Source organism: Odontesthes bonariensis, chromosome 14 (assembly GCF_027942865.1).
Source record: "Odontesthes bonariensis isolate fOdoBon6 chromosome 14, fOdoBon6.hap1, whole genome shotgun sequence".
Lineage (NCBI taxonomy): Eukaryota > Metazoa > Chordata > Actinopteri > Atheriniformes > Atherinopsidae > Odontesthes > Odontesthes bonariensis.
Genome location: NC_134519.1, coordinates 10,528,779 through 10,548,192, shown reverse-complemented (window position 1 = coordinate 10,548,192; position 19,414 = coordinate 10,528,779). Strand labels below are relative to the sequence as shown.

Here is a 19,414-nt window from a genome sequence, read left to right as displayed (position 1 = left end):
CTAATCTCCTTTACGAGAACAATGACAAATCTCCCCCTGACATAATCTCCACATGTGACGGCACAACTTAATTTATCGCCACGGGAACGAGAGACAAGCACCGTGACGTCACCGACCCCCCCTTCGCTACCACCACAGAGCTCCTCGCTTATCTCTTCAGCACCCGAGCGTAACAGGCTTCACTGAGGAGAGATAGTGTCATCCCCCCGCTACACCCATGCCAGCACCTCTCCCAACCCCGCTCTCGCCTTCCTCTCCCTATGCCTCATCAAGCCTCACTGAGTCGAGAGGAGCCCGGGTGTTATCAGTTCCTGATAGTTATCGACTTACATTAAAACATAAGAGGGGAGAGAGGAGGAACAGGCAGATAGACAGATCGAGGGAGGATGGAAACACAAACAGAGTGGGTGGTGATGGATACCAGCTTTCATCATCTGTAATCATGTTGTCCATCTCCATCTTTGATTCGCTGCTGTCGCTTTTTGTCACCATTCAAAAAGGAAAAGAAATGATAGTGATAGAGGGATTAAATTTTTTATTTTTTTTAAACTCTTGTGGTGCCCACGCAATAAAATCATTTTGGTTACACGAGTTTAGTTTCCGATAAGGGACATAAGTTTGAAAAATTCTGTGTGTGAAAGATCGGAAGGAGCGAAATGCTGAATTAACTGAAAGTGAAGCTGGCTGATACAGAGTCGGCTGGGTGTGAAAAATTGGAATTATGTTAAAAGAAAGCATTAAGTATTGCAAAATATTACAAACTTTTAGCAGAGGCAACAGTTTGCAGCCCAAATAGGATCTATTACATCTTGTGTGTTTTTGCTGTTCAATCATAGCTTTTGTTGTTGCAGTAGTAGGACGCTTCCCAATGACTCCTATGACATATCTAAGTGTTTGCAAATATCATAAAAAAAGAAAAACACAGCCAGCATTATGTCACCCTGTGGTTTGTGCATAACCATGCTGGAACCTCATGTTTAGCATTCGGGCCAAGGCCATCTTGGCTTTTTGAAACATTATCATAGAGGGGGGAATCTGACTGAAACCAGATACTCTGAGGATACCCATATGGTAGTAACTTATCAGTCACAAGGTAGCCCTACTCTACAGAGCCTATGCTGCTTTTCAGGGTTTCCCATTAAATATACTTAAGCGGGCTGCCTGATTTATAGTCGTCTGGGAAAGGCCACGGAGAGCCCTCTCCGTCGTCAGAAACCCTCCCGGAATTCCGATCTATCTATCCGTCGAGGAGGCGGAGACTCGCGGAGACCGCAAGGGTTGTGATTGGTCGGCTAACAACATCATTTCCAGAATCACTTTTCCGGTTTAGTTCCTTCCTCTCAGAACAACAACACCGCCATTTTTGAAAGAGTTTACTGTGTGCCGGTCAACATTTGGTCAAAATTATTAGCATGTCAATATCAATAAGCTCCAACTCCAACAACAGTCTTTCTCTGTCGGTCGCCATCGTTCACTGTGAGGAGTGGAACGGAGCCGGAAGGTGAACAATCAATCAACGACTTTCACCATAGACGTCGCGAGATTAGTTCGTCTAGCGTAGCGACGCCTACGGATCGGGAGGTGAATCGCCTTGCGTATCCAACATCCCGACGGAGAACTTTGAAAGGATTAATAGCCTCTGCGTGACCACGGAGTCGGATTGGCGGATAGCTACGGAATAGCATACCGAGGCCTGGATAAGCATATTGACAGCAACGCTCGCTACTGTTGCTGCTAGTTTTAACAACTTTCAGACCTCTTCTCAGAACCTTTCTACAAAAAAAGCACCCAGTAAAAAAAATCTAGCGAGATTTCACAGCAAAGGTAAAACTTACTCTTCACAGATGCAGCTTATGTTTCGATTTGTTAGCATGTCGAGTTTCTTTGTCTCCATACATGTTCCTATATAATAACAACTACTTTCCACGTGTTGCTATCATTGAATAGGCTACAAAGGAGAAAGGAAGGAATTACAGAGGGAGCTAATCCCCGAGCCTTCTGCTAAAGACCGCTGGTTTGAGACTTGTCCTGCACAACGTCTGACACAGTCATTGCACTGCCCCACTCATGTTGCTTTATTTTTCTACAGCAATCTCATTTGGTTAGGGTTAAAAGTTAAAAGAACAGGTTAAGGGTTAGAACTAATGTCCATGATTAGTTACACAGTTACAAAAACAGAAATGGTTCCAGTTTGCACATTCTGCTACCTGATATGAAAGCTGCCTGAAAGAGAACAACAGCCTTGAGATACGCTACTATCTGACGACTTAAAGCAATGGATTGGTTTTCAATTCTGCCGCACTAAACACTAACACATTTTGGACAAGTGGACCAACATATCTGTAACACATTTTCCAGTGCGATAGGGCTGGAATGGGATTTCTAGCTGTATTAAGACTAAAATCGATGAAGCACTTGTTGTTCATTTCTGTTGCAATAAATTGGTGTGGACCTTCAGATGAGAAATCTTAGAGAAGGTTCGATGTCATGATGACATATCAATTTTTACGAGACTGTTATTTATTCAACAGCTTAGTTTTGAAAGTGATATAAAATATTTGAATGAAATTAAAAATATTTTCAAGTGGGAGCTTTACAAAGAATTGTTGCCCAAGGCTTAAAAGGTTGATAGAGTTGGGTATTATTTTACTTTTTTTGTGCAATTGCCAACACAATCCAATGAATTATTAAACTTTTAAGGTATTCCTTCGTATGGTTTTTTTAAGTGTTTGTTTTTAGAAAAGAGGGAAAGAGACAGAGATGGTCTTCATGCACAGTTTAATCTAATAACCAACCCCAATGGTCATTTATCAAAAATGTAAATGCAAAATGTGTGTAATCTGTCAGTCAAAAACTCACTTAAATAAGTGATTGTTCCATTGGCTGTATTGGAAACTGTGATACAGTGTTATGGAGGCTACACACACACAAACAGAACCACTCACGCACTTATCCAGCAGCATGCATAATCCAGGGCAAAGACAAAAGGGAAAACCTTGTGATAGTGATCTTGTAATGGATCAGATTGATTTAATTCAATGCGCCGGACAATTTCTCATTCTTATTCCTCAAGATGTCTCTGAATGGATTTCATGTGGGAGGACCATTCAATTGTTCTCACCTCCACACGAGCCTCTCAGACGGCGAGCGAGAGGAAACACAGGCAGACAAAGAAACAGAGAGACACAGAGGGGAACAGAAACATAAACTACCTCTGCACTCGGGTTATTTGATCTCGCAGCCCTTTTTCGTTGACATTTTTCTTCAAATAAAAAGGAAGCAATTTTATGCTTTTGGTGCTTTTTTTTACTGATGTCTGCATTTCTTTGAAAGCTTCTCCTCAGAGAGGATGGCCAGTTTGGTTTCTCACTTTCCCTTCCAAAAAAGCTGAGAACAGTTACTCCGGCCTTTTATCACTTTTATTGAATACTCATGCAGAGAAAGGAGACCCACTATATTTATCCTTGGAGGGCTGAGGACTGGGGTCGAGGGCGGCGCTTTGTGCAATGCAGCGTGCTGCTTGGAACAGCAGTGAAATATGCTGGAAATGCCTAGAAAACTCCAGGCCCTGCTCTCCCAGGAGAGTCCCATCTATAATAGGCCTGGCTGTTTCCCTCTGCTCCCTTGCTGCAGCCCTCTCCAAACATAAATCTCTGCTCCCCAAGCCCGCTCTTCCACTCCTTCACTCCTCCTCCTCCACATTTCACAGCCACAACACTGCTCCTACTATTTTTTCTGCTCCCCCTTTATTAGTGTCCCTCGTTCAGTCTTCTCCCCATTCTCACCTACTTTTCCCTTTCCACCTGTTCTAATTCTCTTCGGCTCCAACCCCTTCATCTATCATATTGCACTTTCGAACCTTGCCCTCCTCTTCCTTTTTCCTCCTTCTTTGAATTTTTTTCAGCATTTCTGTCACCCTCCTCTTTGGCCGTCTTCCTACCATATTTCGACTCATTCCCTAATCCTGTTGTCTTCTTATGTCCCACCCACTCTTTCCCATCCCTACAGTGTTTACTCCATCTGTCTCCCCCTTGTTTGACCAAAATCTCTGCTTTCTTCTCCCTTCACCCACTCCTCTATTCTCCCCATTGTCCAGCTCCATACCTTTCTGCCCATTTTAAACATGTGCCTCCTCTCGCTTAAACATCATGATGTACCCCACTCTCAAGAATAGGGGTACAGTACGAGTCCTTTTTTGTCCCCTGAGGTACAATCTATACTAATGTACCACCTAGGGTTAATTATTGGACCTAAAGGTACCTACTTTTTGAGGGTCCAAAAGGTACTCAATATATGTACTCAAATGGTAAAAGGTACATATGTACCTTTTTTCCTACATGCTGGGGTACAATAGACAGTCTGTGTTAAGCTACTTCAGTATAAGGGTACAAAATTGCCACCAGAGGTACAAGATTGGTCTCTGTAAGGTACAAACCACGAGGATACAAAACTATACCTTCTGGGGGTACTGCCCCAGTGACAAGCCATCGTACCCCTAAAGGTACAATTCTGTACTTTATTTTCTGAGAGTACATCCGACACCCCCATAGCTCTTTCTCTTCCTCTAATCCTTTTGCCCACCTCCCTCCTCTCACCTGAACTTCTCTTGTATATCCCATATTTCTTGTTGGCTCACCTTCTCCTCTCCTTTTTCTGATCTTTCATTCCAACCGTATTTGCACACTCCTCCTCGTCCTACAGACTGAGTTCCTCTCTTCTGCTTCCCTCCCATCACCCACCCCCCCTTTCTCCCTCCTAGTTCTCCACACATCTTCCTCCTCACTTCCCTTCAAGTCCACAATTCCTCTGGCATTTAGGCAGACATATCAGCCAGATTGACGTGTGTCAGTCCTAATACCGGTCGATGCTCTCAGTTACAATCTGCATCCTCTTCAGTCTTTCACTTCCACCCACACAAACTAAATCACACAGAAGCCTGAGCAGAGGAGGGAAGGGGGGGATTTGCCACCATCATTTCAGTAGATTACTAGATTATCGGGGCATTGTAATGAATTAGGCGACAGCTGATTGCGATGGTTACTTCATTCATTTATTCTAATTGCTGTTCTTTGTTACCTCAGATTACATCTCTCCAACTAGAAGGATATCCGATCTGTCAGGTAGTGGAAGGCTTTGAGATGAAACCCAACACACACACACATAAACAAACCCCCGTCCCCCATCATGTCGCTTGAAACCCGCACCCTGCTCTTAAACAAGGCGTATCACGCGATTTTTAATGAGTTTCATTTGAGAGTACAGTGTTTTTTTTGTATTAAAGTAGCTTTTTTTTAGCATCCAATTAGAGTAACAGAGTCAGTCAACCTTAAATAGTTTCTGTTATGGTACGATAAGTACAGTGTGGCACTAATGACCGAGGTTCAGGGTTTGATTCATCCTGGGGCCGCTTAAGCAAGAAATGCTCATCAGTGCTTACGTTCCCCAAGGAAAGCAATGTGTTCAGTGGGTTCATATATTCTAAGGAAATTATAGTGAGAAACTTTCTTTAGATTATTTTTTTCTGGCATATATTAGCCATCTGTTGAATAAGTGCTTGGCTTGGCACAGCATCTGGTCCACAGACAAAAGCTGTTTTAAGGCATTTCAAAGGAAGCTGGAGTCACAGACTTCACAAGACCCAAGTTCAAAGTGTGTTATTTGGTTGTGAACATGTAGCACGACATAGGTTAACAATATGTAGGAGGATAAATTGGACCAGTAGTTTGCTCCAGGTAATGGTGATGCAATGAGCTATGTTCCAGGAAACCAAAGGGAGTAATTGATCTATGGCTGTGAAGGGCAAGCAGATGTAAATACCTCTCACTAATAAGCCTCCAAACCTGAGGCAATGCACCCAGACTCCGTGCTGTAATAATTAAATTTGTGTTTACGCAATTATCTCCAAAAATATGTTGGTCTAGAGAAAAATTCTTTGCTGATTTCTTTTCAAAATAAAGCTTATTGATCAATTGTAGGTTCTGAATTGACTCAGTGCTCAGGATTGTGTAGAGACTCAGTTGATCTTAAGGTCTTGAGGGAATTTATCTGTATCTGATTTGTTTGGAAATGAACCGACTGCAATTTTCAAGACTAACTCTGATTTCCAAAGTTAGTAAAGTTTTGACCTTCCAGTGCTTATTTTGGCCAATTCATTTTTTTCTTTAGGAACTATAACTGACAACATACAGCTTTAATTTAGTAACTTTTTTTACGTCACATAAGCTGACAGAATACTTTATATGATCTTATTTTACAAAATCCAAACTATTCTATATAATTATTCTTAAAATGTGGGACATCTGGCATTAGATTGCCTCATTGTGCAGTTGGAAATCAAACTAACAAAAACAGAAAAAGTAATTCAATATGTTTCTTAATGCTCTGTTTCAACTGTGCAAGATACGGATCGTTCATGCATCTGTTCATTTATTAATGTTATTGTATGTTTATATGAAGTAAGCTGGAAAAGCAGCGCTATTAGTTGACTTTTTTTTTACATTGAACCTGTTGTCATGATGTTGTAATTATTTCTGTGTTTTTGTAATTTTATCAGTATTTTTTAACAATAAAGTCATCTCAACTTGCAGCCACTCTGCAGAGCACACAAACACAGGATTCACACACGGACTGACAGGTCGCACTGTTTTTAAGAGACAAGTGGTCGTACAACTGTACGCACGGCCATTCAAAACTTGATAATCGTGCTAAATTACTATAGGTCTAATAAAGTAGACAGCTGGACTTAATTGGGTAGTTCGCTGTTTAAGTGGTTGCTGAGCTGAAGGCTACATACCTCCATCTTCCTATGCGTGGTTTCATTGTGCCTTCGCTTTTCCTCTTAAGCCTCTTAAGCTTCCTCTGACAAATTACAATTTGTACTTTTGGGTCTTCCTCACTGAATAAAAATGTTAACACCAAAGACCTGCTGCGCTACCGTGACTTTGTTTGGCGTGACGCGTTCACTACCTGGGAAAGAAGTCTGATATCTGACATGATTGATCTTGATTTCCGGTCACAAGCTGAGCAACCTTTACATCCCTGATTCGGTTTTTACAAGCCATCAGTATCTATAAACATGGGTAATCATCAAAATGTTTTAAAAAACCAATGAGCGCTGAGATATCGAGATAAAAATTGAAAAATGGTTTGTTTCGCAGACATGCATTACACTTCATCTCACACAAAAAAACAGGCCTGTGCCCAGCTCAGTCTCCCTGGTGTAACCCACCACTTTAAAAAGTTCACGTTTAAACTAAAATAAAGTTCAAGTAAAAACAACAGTGAAAACAATCAATAGAGCTTTGAAACATATACTCCAACGCCCCCTCCCCCCTATGGACTGAAGAAGGAGAGAATGCGGTCATATTTAAATGTGTGGCAGACTTGGAATGAGGAAACATCAGAGGCAGATAAAAGAACTGCAAAACTGTTCAATTCTAAAACATTTAGAGATAAGAATTAGATATATATTCTATCTACAGGATACACTGAAGTTAAAACAGAGAGACAAATTGTTAAAACAATTGAATGAAAACGATTTGATAAATTAATTGGATTAATTAACAGCAATGTTCCCAGTTGTGTAAAAGACACTTTCATTGCATATTGTTTTGTACATGTCAGCGTCCACATGGTGTAAAAGCAAACTGCACCGTGTTTTTTTTCATCATCTCTGCACCTAACCATGTAGTTTTTACCTTTTAACCGAAGGAATCATGAGTGAGAGCAAAGACGAAAGTAAAAAGAATCTTTGGTCACATGAGGAAAAAACTCTGTTTGTTGCATAACAGTCATCCCCTCCTCTTACAAGAGTCAAATATGAATTTGTGATCCTTTCTCACGAGTCAAAATGGGATGTGAAGATTTTTAAATACAAATGTGGGCATGAGACGAGTAATGCTATTGTTTGTGAACTTTTGGAAGACTGCAATCTTTTTCTGTTGATCAATGTTGCTGTTGCACGTACTGTAGTGAGACTGCGTTGTTATACTGTGCCATCTGAAGTCATAACTGATTTAAAAGGGCATAAGATATTAGAAGCAATAGGAATTCAATTTTTACACATTCCACCTTCAAAACTTAACAAACTGCTGAATTATTCTCAGCACATCCACTGACTGGTCACAGATGTTTGTCTCTCCGCTACAAAATGTTTGATGAATCAGGAAAAAATTTGCTCAACATCTATGTCTTCAAAGGTCTTCATTTAAAAAAAAAAACAGCCACAGATGTGTGAAGACACACAGCTGCAACCTTAAAATTTATCAATGACCGAATGCTGCTTTCTAACTAAAGTTTAACGTTTTCAAGCCTTTCTTTGAAATGAACAATTTTGTTGAGTTAAAATGCTGATGATTGGAAGCTTTTTAGTTTAACAATAATATTTGCATCAGTTCGGAGATCATCTATAAATGCGGACATGCACATATTTGACAGAGAGCAGCACCCTACTGATTGACCCCATATTACTGTATGTTGCAGCAGAAGTGCAGAAACTTCAAACCTTTTGTGCCATTTAAACAAAAGGCCTCTGAGGCGACACCACTTAGGTATGAACCGTGATGAAATGACTGCTGGAGCTACATTTTTAGACAAAGTTAATGTTTGTTTAACCTTGAAGAGAGGCCGTATGATTGTCAGCTTTAAGACAACAGCATTTCACAGAGCAGTGGTGGATCAGATTTTCACCTCATTCCCAGCCTGTGCAGTATAACATGCATTAAATGAGGTAAAGCCAAACAGGTTGGAAAATCCAAATCTCCTTTTTTTGAGGTACTGTAAATGAAATTTGATGAAATCATGTTTAGTCTCATGTAAAGACTGTATTCCCTTAATAATACAACATCTTGGTCTGGTGTTGTGCATTTTCCTAAATCTTTACACGCTGTAGATACGAAAACATTTATGACTTTAACGACAAATCCCCATCACGAGTATTTTTGTTGTTTCATAATTCAGGAAGGAATTACACAACTGTTTGTGGGCATAGGAGTAGAGAGCTCTTCATACAATCTATTACTGCAATAAGTCGTAGCAAAGGGAATCGACAATTTGTGGGAGAGTCTGTGGAGACTCCCAGCCATGCAGCTCATGACTAATCTGAAAGTAATGAGAGCTCAACGCATTTGTTTTAGATTCCTTAAGATGTTTTGAGAGTCTTTTGAGGTAAAACATTTCAAGAATCTAAAGCAAGTCTGGCTGCTTTTGACAGATCCCCTCTAAATATATATATCTTCAGAGACTTTTCTGAGGATCCCTGGGTGCCCCTGGTGCCCAATTTGGGTGTAAATCTTTTGCTGATGTAAACCATCAAACATTGATGGTCCAGCTGGGTCGCTGGTGAAGCCAACAGGGCTCCTTTCTTTTTCTCTCTTTGCTTCCTGAGCTTTCCTGCTCTGCCTCTGTTTATCCTCAAACATCCCCTCTTGTCAACAGATTAGGCATGAGCCCCGCTGTCTCTTCCTTTCTTCGTCTTTTTCTGCCTCCATCTCTCTGTCTTTTGGCTTGTCTCCTTACATCTGAGCCTCTGCTCTATTCTTGTGAGAGGGAAAAAAAATAGGGGGGGTGGGCAGGAAAAAAAAGAAAGTGTATGTGCGTTGTTTGTGTGAGGGGGAGAGGGGGGGAGATGAGACAGGTGCTTGCAGTGCAAGAATCACTTTACTTGCCTTGCTTGCATGATCAGGCTGCAAAAATGTTCGGCTCAGGCAAAATTGCTGTTCAAGAATCGACTCGGAGAAACAAGCTTCCTCGCCTGTGGCCAGACTGGTGCTGGCAGCACAGCGGCAACTGGCGACATCAGACACACACACACACACAGGGCTGAACGGTAATTACAGGGGCCCACAGATGTGCGGTCAGCCACACAGAGATGTAGTTGGTCTGTGTTAGGAAGCTAGACACACCGCCGGACTGAGGAGTAAATCAGGCTGCTCAGACAGAGGCAGTCTGAGCTGTCAGCAGTGGAAAGCAGGCAGCAGACACCTGGAAGAGTCCAGGCTAAACACACATTAGGCTGCAGCTGCTGCATGTAGAGGATGGATTCACACTGATCACATTTACAGGCTTACACCAGCTCAGCAGGAGACACTGATCTGCTGCTCGGCTCCGTTCTCTTTCTGTCTGCGTCCTGCTCAACTCTCTGCCGTTCGGCTTGTGTTGTGTTCTTTTATGTTCTGCAGCATTTCTGATCGGTTCTTTTCTGTTCCACTTCTTCATTATGTCCCTCTATGTTCTATTCAGGTTCTATTTTGTTGGGTTTGTCTCTGCTTCTTCTTTTCTGACTTTGTTCTCTTCTCCCTACCTTTTCTGTTGTTTTATATTTTCTTGTTTTTTTTTCCTTTCTTCCATTTTTTATTTCCATCTGCTCAGTTCTCTTTGCAGAGCAATAATAACCACAGTGCTCTTATCTGCTTTATTCACGGCTATTCTTTCTTTCATCCATCTTATTACTTATATTATCCATATTATCCACAATTGCTCTGTGACTGACAGAGTTGAATCATGGTCCACTGATCTAATCTGACACATTCTGTACTAATCTTGAATCTCAGACATTTAGATTGTGACAGCTTTTTCCCACAGTATCTATCACATTCCACTCAGGTGGTCAGCTCAGCTCCAGCCTGGGAGCTCCTTTGACTGTCTGTCTAGGCAGATCATCGTCTGTGGTTCATCACACCGGCGGCCTGCGGCACAGAGGACCCAGGTGCTGAGGCAGGTACACGCCGGAAAACCCACACACACACACACACACACACACACACACACACACACACACACACACACAGATATGGTTGAACTGTTCACATCAGGCCACATCAATTAATCACCTCTGTCTTTGGAGCGCTTAAACACAAACACACACTCATCCAGTCTTTGGCTAAGGAGTGAGTGAGTGAGTGTATGTGTGTGGAGAGAGGGCGATCTATCAAGGTGATCGATAAATAAGGACATTAATATTAGTAATGGGACTCTTTTCCAGTCCAGTGAATATGTCTCCGTCTTTAAGGTAAAATATGAATTTTTCTTGGCATCTGAACGTATGCAGCAGGGCCGCGCGCACGTGCACACGCACGAGAGACTCTGCCTGCATGCTAAGAAGAGAATTCACTGCTCTTTCTTACTCTCGCGCCCTAACACACGTACACACACACACCCTCACGCACGCACACAGCCAGACTTCCTCTCTCCAGGGACACTTTCGCTCGTCTTTACTCTCCAGTTTCACAAAACACACACTGTTTCTCACACTCACAGACACAAAATACTGAGACTAAAGGCATGCACGTGTCTGGCGCGTGCGTGCCCCATCCGTGTACGTGTTGAAAATTGATCCAGTGTGACTCATGTTAAAGCCCAGCGACCAGACTGTGCGCTGGATCCTCGCCTCATCAATCATCCCCAGCTGGCAGGTTATGCGCAAAGTGTGTGTGTGTGTGTGTGTGTGTGTGTGTGTGTGTGTGCGTGAGGGAGCGCGCGCGCTTGTGTTGACCCACACTGCCTTTGTATGTGTCATCCAAATCTACCCATTCATGCGTTTCAAAGGTCACGTCAAAGCAATGTCGTGTGCAGATGCTCCACATCTCTCCTGTGAACGTGTAATTGAGGAAAAACGAATGCAGCCGTTTGTGTCTGAATCTCATCTTTTCCCTGTGGAGCAAAGACCCTGAACACCCCACGACCCTTTCAACTTCGGCGTCTGTGAGACTTAATCATGATGTCCAGGACAGCATAAATCCACAACAACATTTTCAGGCGCGTGGACTCAGTGCCAGACATAAATGAACAATATAGGAGAACTGCCAGCGCAGACAGAAAGAGCCACAGAGCGCACAGCCGCCCGCATAAAAAAACTGAGAAAACAACAAAGAAAACAATCTAGCAGAAAACAATTTAAGGTTTTAAACTAAACTTTCTGTCGCTGCTGGTGTCCTTAGCAGTTCTGGTTCTTTAACTATCACTCACCTTGGTTCAAAGTGATCGCCAAAGTTATGATCCACAAGGCTGGCATGGTTCAGCTGAGCGCATTCAGATTCCTCCCCACGGCTGTGCTTCCCCAAAAAGACACCATCAATTCCTCCCGACTGGGTGAATTTAGCTGGAATCCTCTTTGAGTCATGAGAGTGAAAGGAGACACATTTAGAGGAAAAAAAATCCCATGCTTTTTTTTCTTCTCTCTCTTCCTTCTTTTCTTCTTTCTTCAACTACTTCCCTGCTTTTCCCGTGCGTAAAATAAATCTGTCCTCACTTTTTTTCCGGGTTTCTCAGTCTGTGTCCCTTTTGCTCTCTGCTCACTGTATTCCCATTTAATCAGAGCTGAATTCCTCTCTCCCTCTCGCCCCCCCCCTTCTAACAGACAATCAGCAGCGCACACCCCCTCCCTCATGTACCACTGCCACCTCCACGCCTCCCACTTCAAATCTGCGTTTTAGACTCCACACAGCGGAGGAGGGCGCTGCAGCGGCTGCCCGGAGAACTGCGCTTTAAGGATTGACACCAAAACCATAAACTGTTTCAATTTTCAACAGACTGAGTGCAATGTAAACACACAATATCGAGGTTTGTAGAGGTGCATTTTAATGATCATAAAAGCAATCATGATTATAGTCAAAAAGTCCCACATAACAAGATTATAAGTCCAAATGTTAAAACTATTAAAACCGAGTCTATTTCTTCTTCGAAAGTGCCCTTGAACAATAGTTCTGTAGTCATTCTGTAAATATTTCAAAGTTTTTCTTTGGACATTTGCTCTTTCTGCAGTCACTTTCAGTTCAGTCCTCATATCTGACTATTTTCAGAGGATATATATTTTCGCTAATTTCCACAAAACACCAATGAAGGTTGTCAAAAGTAAAAAAAAAAAAGGCACAAAATCAAGCAATGAACCAGTGTTGTGTCAACACATAACAGGCAACTAAGCAAAGAACCAATTTTAGATAGAATGTTTTTGTACTTTGTTGTTTGCAGCCTGCGAAAAAGACAAATTAATTTTGTTGCAAGTTGAAAAATGTCGAAAATAACACAGTTTGACAAACAAAATAGTATTTTTGCAACAAGGTGATTCCCAAAGAATTATTAGCTGAATAAGGTTTGCAGTGTACAAATTGAGGAAAGTGAATAAGTGCAAGACAAAAGAAGAGGTGGCATTCCTAAAAAAACTGATGAACAGCATCAGAAAGTGATGTCCTTAAGAAAGAGGAAAAAATCCAGCAAAGACCTGACACGGGAGCTGAGAGATGCATCTGGACCTTCAGATGATCCATCTGCTGTTGGCCCAAGCCTCATCAGAAATGGGCTCCATGGAAGGGTGGCTGTCAAGAAGCCGTTCTTAAGGAAGGGAAACAGGGAGAAAAGGCTGAGCTGTGCCAAAGGACACAAGAAGTGGGCTGAAAATCAGTGGCAGCAGGTCTGATGGAGGGATGAATCCTCCCCAGAGCCCGGAGCTCAACATTACTGAAGCAGTGTGGGATCATGTTGGCAGAGAACGGAACAAAAGGCAGCCCACATCCAAAGAAGAGCTTTGGGATGTCCTTCAAGAAGCCTGGAGAACTATTCCTGAAGACTCCTTAAAGAAAGGACAGAAAGCTCGTCTGAGAGGGTTCAGGCTTTGTTGAACTTTGACTTTTGACTTTTAAGCTCGTCAGAATAGTAAATTCTCTGTACTTACCTTGAATAACATGTTTACATTTATGTTTGTACCTTTTTTTTTTTAATAAACCACAGCACCTATTTCCTGTCTTCAGTACTGTTATATATAGCATCTCCATTATATGTTAAAGCAACCCAACTTCTTTTGGTTTGCAAATTCAGTGACATCTTGCATTTTCACATTTGGTGGGAAAAAACCACAATTCATCTCTCAAATGAGGTCAGCTTTGGCATAGCCCACCTATCAGAGTTTTCAACTTTTGAGCTACAAACAAATGTAAATTTTGACAAGATATCTGATGATAATGCATTTATGAACATCATTCTTTTTTTCCTGAAATGATAGCACAGAGCGGCAAAGACCCATTCATGTGAAGATTGTGACTACTCACTGCAATCTATTGGAAGCACGTGAACAAGGAAAGGCTTGTTCCTCTTTACCAGTGTAAACATTTGGTTGCAATTTTCTTCAAACCACATTGCAAACTAAATAGGTGGAGGCAGGGGAAAGATAAGAGAGAATGAAGCCACACAGAAACATGGTTTTCTCATGTAGAAGAGAAATAGAGCATTACAAATGAACAGGTCTTTGTTAGAAGATACGTTTTAATTCTAACATGTACAATAATTTAATAGAAAATCTGTCAATAGATTTCCAAGAAACCCAAGGATTGTTATGCCTTAAAACAAGAGGCTTTGACTTACTATGCAGCACTGCCCTCTGTTGGACACTTTCTTTAGCTACACAGTAAAAAAAAACATGCAGCTTTGCTTCATTATGTATAATCTGTCGATAACTTTTTCATTAACACACTGGATTTCTGAGCTACTTACTTTGATGGAAAAGAGAATATTTATATCTTATTTCTAAACAAAATGGCATATTTAAAGAAAGCTCGATGTTTTTAAAACATTCTTAAGAGGTAAACCAACGACGGGCTACTATCATTCTCTTATGTAGTTGTTAAATATTTGGTTTAAATTGTTCATTTTCAACGTCATCAGCTAGTAGTTTGAGGAAACGCTGCCGTTTCTGTGGTTGTGCCGTGAACGCTGAGGTAACGCCACACGAAACAGCCAACTCGGACAGAAAGTCGAACATTTTAATGATTTCTTGGCATCCAGGAAGAACCATTGACAAGCAGGTGAAATTAACCCAAATGCATGTTTATTGAAGTCAACAACTGAACAGTATTCTAAAAAAAGAACCCAAAAAAAACCCAAAAGCAAATACTCTACAAACATAACAGCCAACATACACCAAACCCACCACAGCATGTGGCGTGGTCTTGCATTGATGACATCATCTGCCATAGTACAAATTAATATACATGACAGCACTATTCCCATGTGATATGGATCTTTACTCAAAAGGAAGACTTTTCATCCAAAAAATAAAAACAAATAAGACTTTTTTTCATTTTAGTCATCGAAATAAAAACATTTTTGTGAACTCAACACACGTTAAGAGTGTTTCCGGAGTTTGTTTGGGTCATTTAATACACGCCTCACACTTCTACACAAACACACACATATGTGCAAATGCACCGTAGTAACAGACACCACGCCTGCTGTGCATATCCAAATATGTGTGTGGATGTGTATGCACCCAAAGTGTGTATGTGTGCGCATGTAAGAGTTTCCAGTAAAGGCAACGCTATATACATGAAAATATATAAAAGTGGTTGTTGAAACAATAAAATATGCAAAAACTAAAAATCTAACATTCAAGTTTTGGAGAATCTAATTCAAGAAAAGGAAATGATTATCAATTGAATTGAAAGCAACACGCTGAAAATTATGCACACCTTAAAAAAAACAAAAAAACAACCATAATTTAAAAATCTAATTGCTTAATCTACAAAAAAGGAAAGACGTGAGCGTCAGCTAGTGTGCGACTGCCTGAAGAGGAGTTGGTGAGTCAGGTGGAGGGGCAGCACAGCTCAAACTGACTGAAGAGGGAGAAGAAAAGCTGTTGTTTTGCTGGCATCTGGTGCCAGCTGGTCATTACTGCACTGAATGAGCAATAAAAAAGACTGACTGCACGTCCCCATTCAACACAACTACACCCATGTGTGGTTTTCATGTAGCAGTGTTGGGGGGGGGTGGGAAAAGCAGAATGAGCTCCACTTTGTTGGTCTCCTTGATGGTTTTATGAGGACTGCAGTGCTGAGGCAGATTTAACTGAGCCACATTGTGTTTGCAGATCAGAGGACAGCAGGAAGGTCAGCTGGGCAGACCGCTGCTCTCGTCTCAGGGGAGCGGCTTGTCGACACTTCTCATCTCCGACACTATCTACAGTTTCCAACTGTTTCTCATGCAAGCTACATGCTAGCACATTAACTAAGACGAAGGACAGGACGATAAATTACAGGCAAATACAGGTCCATTAGTTTTTAAGACACTACACTTTGTTGAGTATGAGGCAGGTTTTCCTTTCTCCATTCACAGAATTAGACTGAGGCTAAATACAGTTTAATGCTAACATCTCCAAAGTGTACAGCTAGCTCCGTGAAACACAGAGAATCCTCTGATCTGCAGACATGATAGCAGTGAAAAGTTGTGGGTGAGATAAACAGGGTTGTGAATCGTTTAAAATGTTAAACACATTTATCAGCTACATCTTCTTTATCCCGCAGGGGGTGGATGTCGGGATGCAGCCGATTCCAGTTGTCAGAGGGAGAGGCATGGCACGTCCTAAATCGGCCGCCATCACAGGGTTCGCACGAAGGCGCAGGCAAGCATGCACGCTCTCACACACACACACCTCCGGCCAGTTTAGCATCACCAATTAACCAAAGTGGAGTTGCAGATGAAGCACCTGGAGGAGACCAGCGCAGGCACAGTGAGAATATCCAAACTCCACACAGAAAGGCCTCTGCTGACCAGCAGGTTCAAACCAGAACCATCTTGCTGTGAGGTGAAAGTTCGAACCACTGCACACGAGCCCAAGCACCCCGACAGAACTGTTTAAAATAACATCAGCATCGAGTTGGACACCAAATATTCCAGCTGACAGCTCTAAGACAAAAAAAACAACAGCTGACCCTGCTTCAGGTCCCATTACCCGGTGTGGTGTAGCTAGCTTATAGACCTCATAGCTGGACTGCTTGCTTTCAAAGCAGCCAGCTTGGTAGCAGTTAATGACAAAGTGGGGGAAGGTGCAGAAAACACAGTCCCTGAACATTCCCAATAAAGGTGAACAAAAACTATCACAGACATCCCTGTCTATGGGTAGACGAGCAACAGCAAATGATTCCTCTCCAAAACACTCTCACGGTGCTGCAGACAGTCATCAGCACACATCTAGAGACGGACGCTACTTCTACTGTACGTCTACAAGGGCTTCTGAGGGAGACAAAGACCGGCGAGGAGAGTCAGACATCGATCGGGGGATGGAGTGGGGAAGGAGTGATGAGAGGAGGAGAGACGGGGTGAAGGTGGATCAGGACGCAGACGGGCTGATTGATTAAAGTATGAAAACAAATGGACGCTTGGAGCAGAGGGAGAAAAGAAAGGAGGACATTTAAGATCCTGAATGACTTTCTTCTGCGTTAGCGAGGCCCAGACTCCAGCTCGGCACTCTGCCCACAAATCCGAACCTTGGCATGTGTACAGTCTGCAGCCCACAGCCTCTTAGTTTGATTGCAATCAATTTCCACGACTGGGCCAAGTGGAGCTTGCCACTGCCAAGGAAAACTCCCAACCTTAATAAAATACCGTTCATTTATGGGAACGTTTTGCTAAGCTGCTGAATTAGTCCTGCTTGCAATAACGCACAAGAAACAACAACAGAATGTTTATTCTGCCGGGAAGTTTTGTTTTAATGCATGTAGGCAGTCCTGTTCAGCCCCATACGGAAAAAAACAGGAGGCACACCCCCTCCTCGAAGCAGCAAATGTGCCAGCTTCTTAGAGGAAACCCATAATGCCTCCACTCAATGAATTTAACACAGGCGGCTTCACCAAGATGAGCATTCTGCTGCGGCGAGAAATATAGTGAAGGTGACAGTTGAGTTCAGCAGGGCCAGGTGGAAGAGACGCCGCATCAAGCGCTGGGCAGTGGAGCCCCAGAGAAACTCCATCAAACATTCGAACACCCTTCGAAGCCGTGTTTGACTGAGATTTTGCTACAGATTACTGTTTAAGCAGGGAGAAACCAGCAGAACTGGGCACAACACACACGAAAAGAGGGAAATAAATGAACACTAAAACTAAAAACTTCAAAATCAAAACACGAGGTGGAAATTAGATTTGCACACTCCTGGACTTACAAACCAACAGACACTGTAAACCGTTAATACTGACAGTAATACACTGACAAGAAAAAAAACCTCTCATAAGTCCCCCAAACCAAAAAAAAGGAACAAAAGAGCAAAAAGAAAAACAGAAGGAAACATTCTTCATACAAATATTTGCAGTTAAGGTTAGTTTTCATCGCAACATCATAGTTGTTATTTTTACATTTTTTTACCCAGATAGTGATATTTTCAACTCTGCATTTCCACGCAAGTAATAAAAACAGGCAGGCTTTTTTTTTCTTTTTTTTTGGAGTATATAAGTTACTGTAATGCAGTAACAGACTGTATGACAGAGGAGAGACGGAGATGTGGAAAGAAGTAGGAGAGACAAAAGTTAGAAACAGGACAGAGAGTGTATTTACAGCACATCAAACATTTCTGTCAAGTAAAAAGAATGCTATATAATTCTATATATATATTTATATATATATTTATATATGTATACTGGAGCCCCTCGGCTTGGTAGCGAAAGGTGGGAGTGCTATGTTGCGCAAGAGCATGTTTCATTGTGGTCTCTTATGGAAAAAAATACTGATTCATATCAGGGTATTTGTGAGGACGCAGGAAGAGGTTTGATGGCTTAAAAAGATTAAAAAGTGATGGAAGGAGATTATGTTTGCCGGTAATAATTTTGTTTAGATGGATTTCTCTGCCAGGAGGATGTTTACAGGGGGATTCTGCCTTGTTTTGATGGAAAGAATGAGGACAGGAAGGTGGAAAGACAGACCGGTTTGGTTGAAATGTTGAGGAGACAGGTTTGCGGAGGTTTGACGAGTGATGCATCATCTCAACATGTCGGAATGTGTCTTACAATTTAGCTTTTGCACTCCGCTGACAGTTAAAAATAGGATGCATTTTTGAAGATGTGTAAAAGTGTCAGAACAGAGAGGTTAGCAGGAAGCTCATGTTTGTTAATCTGAGCGTCTACGAGCATTCAAGTCTGTGTGAAAATAGATTTCCCTCAAACTGACTCATGTATGTATGTTTCTGTGTGTGTGTGCGTGTGTGCGTGTGTTTGTGTGTGTGTAACTTCAGTTCATCCGAATCTCACTTCCCTGTATCAATGCAAAGAGGGTAGGTGAAGCACAACTCATCGATTTAACCCGCCCACAGTTCATTCCCTCCCTTTCCCTCCCACTATCCCTCCAACAGAGTGATGAACTGAAGCACTGTGAACACAAATGGAGGTTTTTTTTCCTCCACTCTTTGCCTATCTTCTACTTTTACGTCCTCCAATTTCTCCCCTTCCTCCTCCTCAGTCCCTTTCCTCCACCACTCCTCCAGTCCTCTATCTAGATGAAGTACTCCTTCTTGTCTTCTGCTCCGGAGTGGCCTCCCTCTGCGTTGATGATAGCTGTGTCGGCGTCAGGGGCGTCGTCTGAGCCCTTGGCTTCGTGGGTCAAATATGTTCCTGTGGTATGAGAAAAAAAAAACAAGAGGCCCAATGAGCTAAAGTCAGAAGGGAAA

The 19,414-nt window shown here is 42.1% G+C and overlaps 2 protein-coding genes across 5 annotated transcripts in view; both read right to left on the bottom strand.

Annotated features, from left to right (window-relative positions):
• Positions 1-12,326, bottom strand: part of kirrel1b (kirre like nephrin family adhesion molecule 1b) — a 90,269-nt gene extending 77,943 nt beyond the window's left edge. For both annotated transcript variants that reach the window (XM_075482804.1, XM_075482805.1), the window contains exon 1: positions 11,965-12,326. In XM_075482804.1, the coding sequence (XP_075338919.1) occupies positions 11,965-12,010 (46 nt within the window). In that variant the 5' untranslated portion in view covers positions 12,011-12,326. The remainder of the gene's footprint in view (positions 1-11,964) is intronic.
• Positions 12,327-14,793: 2,467 nt separating this feature from the next.
• cadm3 (cell adhesion molecule 3) overlaps positions 14,794-19,414 on the bottom strand; it is a 116,541-nt gene continuing 111,920 nt past the window's right edge. For all 3 annotated transcript variants that reach the window (XM_075482802.1, XM_075482801.1, XM_075482803.1), the window contains one exon: positions 14,794-19,358. In XM_075482802.1, the coding sequence (XP_075338917.1) occupies positions 19,240-19,358 (119 nt within the window). In that variant the 3' untranslated portion in view covers positions 14,794-19,239. The remainder of the gene's footprint in view (positions 19,359-19,414) is intronic.